General features: G+C 34.0%; 2 protein-coding genes across 2 annotated transcripts in view; both read right to left on the reverse strand.

Annotated features, from left to right (window-relative positions):
• The window catches only part of LOC110264973, a 4,631-nt gene extending 2,241 nt beyond the window's left edge, over window positions 1-2,390 (reverse strand). Inside the window, exon 1 of the mRNA XM_021107667.1 lies at window positions 1,786-2,390. Coding sequence (XP_020963326.1) covers window positions 1,786-1,843 — 58 coding nt within the window. The 5' untranslated portion in view covers window positions 1,844-2,390. The remainder of the gene's footprint in view (window positions 1-1,785) is intronic.
• On the reverse strand, window positions 2,080-5,071 carry LOC110264974. The gene is made up of 5 exons (XM_021107668.1): window positions 4,700-5,071; window positions 4,319-4,371; window positions 3,729-3,838; window positions 2,385-2,466; window positions 2,080-2,338 (listed from the first exon to the last, which is right to left on the reverse strand). The coding sequence occupies exons 1-5, from the start codon at window positions 4,718-4,720 to the stop codon at window positions 2,080-2,082; spliced, it is 525 nt and encodes a 174-aa protein (XP_020963327.1). The 5' UTR covers window positions 4,721-5,071.

Here is a 5,235-nt window from a genome sequence, read left to right on the forward strand (position 1 = left end):
GGCGGCAGCGTTGGTGGTGGTGTTGGTGGTGGTGGTGGTGCTAGTGGTGGTGGTGGTGGTGGCGTTGGTGGAGGTTGTGGCAGTGGTGTTGGTGTTAGTGGTGGTGGTGGTAGATGAGGTAATTGTGTTGGTAGTGATGATGGTATTTTTGTCCAAAAGAAATAAAAAGGACGATTTTAATACGTAAAAAAACGTTAAGGACGATTCTAAATCGAAAATTAGATGAGGGACGATTTCGATTCTGGCGCTAAACTTTTGGGACCAAAACCATACTTACCCCTTTTTTTTAATAATTTAACATTGGTAAATTTTGTAATATATAAGTATGTTATTATAAAAAAATAATTATATGATTGATTAGACACATTTTTTTCATAAAAAAATATGTGTTTTTAACAATAAATTAATAATTAAAATAAACATTTTTTTTCTTATGAAATACATGTTTTCGTTATGTGTAAATGAGCTAGATTGAAGACACTTCAAGTACCCTCACTACCATCTTTGACCTCTGCAGTCTAGACAAAAGAGGTCGGAGATGGTAATGAGCGAAGCTTGAAATGCCTTCACGTCAACTCCAAGACGGCGGTTATTAGGGGTATCTGCAAGAATTTTTTTTTTTTATAAAAGTACTGAAAGAGGTCGGAGATGGTAGTGAAGGTGCTTGAAAAGCCTTCACGTCAACTCTAAGTTGGCGGTTAGGGTATTCGCAAGAGAAAAATATTTTATAAAAACACTTTTATTTGAAGAACATGTGAAAAAATAGAATTGAAATTAATTCATTAAAAAATATTGAGAATTTTGAATTTATAGAAAAAAATGAGAAAAAATTAGTGAAGGGACTAGTTTGGTGCACGACATTCAATTTCAGGGACTAAAATGAGTCACTTAATGCAAAGTGAGGGACTAATTTGGTGCATATACAACGATGACATAATGGATGACACGTGGACGAATACTGTTGCGACACGTGGCACAAACGGACACGTGGCCAAATAACATTGTGACACGTGGCACAACCATCCACGTCAGCATGCCACGTGTCACTGGTCAGCACATCATCATACCATTACACGTGGTCAAATCATGAAGTGACATGTGTCATTTACAGTCCACATCATCATACCATATCATTACGTCGTTAATGTAAAATAGGTCAAGGACTAATATAGTGCACTTTTTTCAATTTCAGAAACGTAATTAGTACAATTGAAATCTCAGAACGATTTTAGTGCACAACGCCGATTTCAGAAACCATTTTAGGATTTAACTCGTGTAACCTCGTTTGTTTGGTTACAATAATTAGTTGGACGGCACATGACATGGTGCCTGAGACTGAGAGTAATAACGTGCGGGCGGATGGGCCCACTTTTCATGTATCTAAGCACCTAACATCGACGATTTGAATAATAAGCAGCACAATTAGCCAAATTCATTTCATTTAATTTAATGCTACAAAGTGTGAGTCTAATTAAGAGCTGAGACGCTGAACTCTGTTTGAGCAATCAGGCTTCTCAAATCATGTGTGGATAGAAGAGGTCAGTGAGGAAATTTGTACTTCAGCCTATTTAGGCATATTGGGTATATAAAATCAGACTAACAGAGATTTGATAAACAACACATTAATAAATAACTGCAATAATTTTGTGGTGATTTAGTAATAATACAGATGATAATAACAGAGATGGTGATACAAATCACATCTGAATAATTTTTTAATTTTATAAATGGTAGAAACACTAATAATGAAACACACTCCAAATAAGGATAAGTTAATTAACTTACTTGTAACATCTGTTAATGAAATCCTTGTGCTAGCCGAACCGGACCTCATTGCATGCATTAAATTTTGGTTGTTCTCATTTTGTGTGCATATTAATTTATTAAGGAAAAGTATACGTAATTAACAACATTTTTGAATAATATGTGAACAATGTGAATTAATAGGATTAAAAGAGTAAATTAATCTTAAATTTAATTAGTAGCATTAAATTAGGGTGTAGTGTATTTTTATTTGATTGGTAGTTGTTCATATTGTTCAAAATGGTCATTGTTTACCTAACACTCCCCATTTATTAATCAAGAGAACTTGATTATATGAGCTGCTACCGGCCGCAAAATTCTCTTTGACAATATTTCTTCTCTTTCCTCCATTGTAGGTGTCTTGAAATCATAGTTGTAAGAACCGGACCGGACCGGTCGGTTCGACTGAAAAACCGGTGAACCGGACTCATAACCGATCTGGTTGAGTGATGTAACCGGATAAGGAAAAGAACCGTTTTGGGCCGGTTTGAACCGGCCGGTTTTAATACAGACCCGCGGGTGTCCATCATCGCCGTCGTCGTTGCCCCGCCGTCGCCGTCGCCCTTGCTGCGCCGTCGAACTCGCCCTTGCTTCGCTCTTCTGCTCTGTCAAACAGGTTAGCTCCAGTTCTCCTCTGTACTCTGCTCTGTTCTGCACTTCTTGCTGTTACAGTGTTATGAATATGCTTGTTGAAATTTCTGGGATAAATATGCTTGTTGAAAGCTTGAATCTATGAAATATGAATTATGTTGTTTGTTGATTTGTTCTGTGTTTTACCGTAAGACACAACAAAAATTTGCCCAAACCCGTTTGTGAGGAAACATGGCATGATGAAACATTTTGTGAGCTGTATAAAAACCAAGTGGTACGAATAATTAAGAGCTATCGAAAAACATGAACGTTTCTTTCTCCAACCACTTTTATTATTGTCAAAAGCAATGTGGAAATTTTGGCACGAGAGTTTCTGAGAAGGTGCATTGGAGTTGCACTATAAATAAATTCATGTTAGCATCGCCAACTGCAGTACCAAACACCAAAACATTTCCACAAAGCATTTTCATAGCTTGAGCTACTTACTTGTCCTTATTTGAAAGCACATTTACTATAATAATTGTATTCTTCTCATAGTGTTAAGAGTCATTGTCTGCAATGAAGGTTCAACCAGTCTTGTTGTTATTGGTGATATCAATCACCCTTTGCACACTTTTACATGCTTGTTAAAAACTTGAAAATTTGTTGTTTTGTTTATTTGTTCTGGAAATATGAAATATGAATATGCTTGTCTTGCTGAATAGGAAATTTAACTATTTAAGATTGTTTATTGACTAATGCTTGTCTAGGTCTCTAGGATGAATATGCTTGTGCTGTGAATTTAACTATTTAAGCCTTTAAGGTTGCTGTCAGATGGAGCTAATAATTCTGTGAAAAATGCAAATCAAAATGAAACCAATCAGGATGTAGCTTCACATTTGTCAAATGAAGAGCAACTTGCCGACTTCGAAATCACTCCTTGGATTTAGTTTATGAATTGTTATCCATATTGTGTTTAATTAAGATACTAATGTACTAGTAGTAACTACTTTCATGTTTATCTTTGTATTAGTTATATTTAGACTTTGAAACTTGGTTGTTTTTAAAATGTTGGTGAAGAACTAACGATATGTATTTTGAATTTATTAATTTTATGACTATTTTTAGTATTTTATATTTTTTATTTATGTGAAATCGGTTTTACCGGTTCAACTAGCGATTTATCGGTTGAATCAATAAACCAGTGAACCAGTGACCTGACCGGTTCGATTACCGGTCCGATTCTTACAACTATGCTTGAAATAATTAGTGTTTTAAAAGAATGTAGTATTATGAAACAGAAAGAAAATATTCCATGAAAAAATTGGAATGATATAATTATAATTGGTGATTACCTTGAGGTGCATTTCGTAAACAAAGACTTGTTCTTTTTCTTCTTTTTTGACCGTCCAAAATTATTCTACGCCTAATCCTTGCAAGTCTTGAACTTATCCTTGAATTTTCACTGTCCATTGACAAGAGATTAAAATAACATACTAAAATTAAGATAATTCAAATTCTGAATTGTTATATATGCAGAATATATTAGAAGTATTTGAAAACCGAAGAAAATGAATTAGCGGGAATGTGAAAAATATTTTATTAAGGTAATTTCTCTAAATAAAATTACATTTGCAACCTTAGATCAAGAAAACTTATAGGAGAGCTAAGTTTGGAATATAATAATTAATGCTTCATATGATAAGAAAACAATGATTTCCAATTCATTGATATATACATACATGGAAATATATAATAGTGAACTATCCGAGAAAAGTTCAAAGAAGAGATATACAAAATATACATGACATTATTGCTATACAGAGAATAGGCATTAAAAGATATACTCCTGTAATAAAATATTAAACCATGAGCAACTATATTTATAAATTAAAATTATTGATACACTACATGTATTATATTATTATAGATGAAATTAAAAAACCTCACTAAGTGTCGGTATACCAATTTGTCACACCGAATCCTAGATCCTATAATCTGAAACATTTAATAGGAGGAAAGAATGAAGGTTAGTTAAATCTCAAGCAAGGCTTGTGCATAAAAAAGCCAGAGGTACACCAATAATCAATGGATTTTGCAGAATGTATAGACCAAAGATGAGGTACTCAAGTAAAGCTTGAATAATCATTTGTTTTTTGGATTGACAAGATTGAAATACAATTAGAGGATAAATTGAAATTATTAGAGGATGCTAATTTAAAAAAAGCAGAATTCCTAACATTAACTTGAGACCTCTTCTGTATGGCGTGATAAAAGTAAATGTTGATGCAGCTCTTTCCAAGGATCAAGGAAGCCAGAAACTTACCCAACAGTGCTCGTGATGCATATATTACAGTATTAGCGGCGAGGATGGAGGTCACGCTGGCTAGTTTCTTACACGTAGGGGACGTCGGAACCGATATGGAGGTTGCAAGGAGCAGCAGCGCAGATAAACAACGGCACCGCCATGGCGAGCTCTGGAAGTAGAAGGTCGCGGTTGAGTCGGGGGAACAGCAGCCCTTCAACGCCAATGAAGAGGCATGTAAGGGAAGTAGCATGGGTAAGGGACTCTTGCTTGCTCGGTTGGGTTATAGATTATATTTGAATTGTGTCCTTGTAGCTCACGTTATAGGCATTGTTTAATATTATTTTTAATATATTTTCTTTAAGTTTTGATTTTTTATTAGTTTCTTTTGGTAATAGTACAGATTTTTTTTATGTTTATTGATGTATATTATTGTATTTGTGAATAGATTTTTTAGCACTCATTTTTTATATAATTTTTTAAAATTATTTTTATTCATACATATTTCTGTTAGAACCTTATTTTTTTTATTTACTTTGTAGATTTTTATTGTGTTA

This window comes from Arachis ipaensis, chromosome B07 (genome assembly GCF_000816755.2).
Source record: "Arachis ipaensis cultivar K30076 chromosome B07, Araip1.1, whole genome shotgun sequence".
Lineage (NCBI taxonomy): Eukaryota > Viridiplantae > Streptophyta > Magnoliopsida > Fabales > Fabaceae > Arachis > Arachis ipaensis.

Coding starts and splice junctions, on each gene's coding strand:
- LOC110264974 (XM_021107668.1), bottom strand. CDS start 4,720: ATGCATCACGAGCACTGTTGG. Junction 4,372..4,699: donor TGCATCACGAGCACTGTTGG/GTAAGTTTCTGG, acceptor TAAATGTTTCAG/ATTATAGGATCTAGGATTCG. Junction 3,839..4,318: donor GTATACCGACACTTAGTGAG/GTTTTTTAATTT, acceptor GTCAATGGACAG/TGAAAATTCAAGGATAAGTT.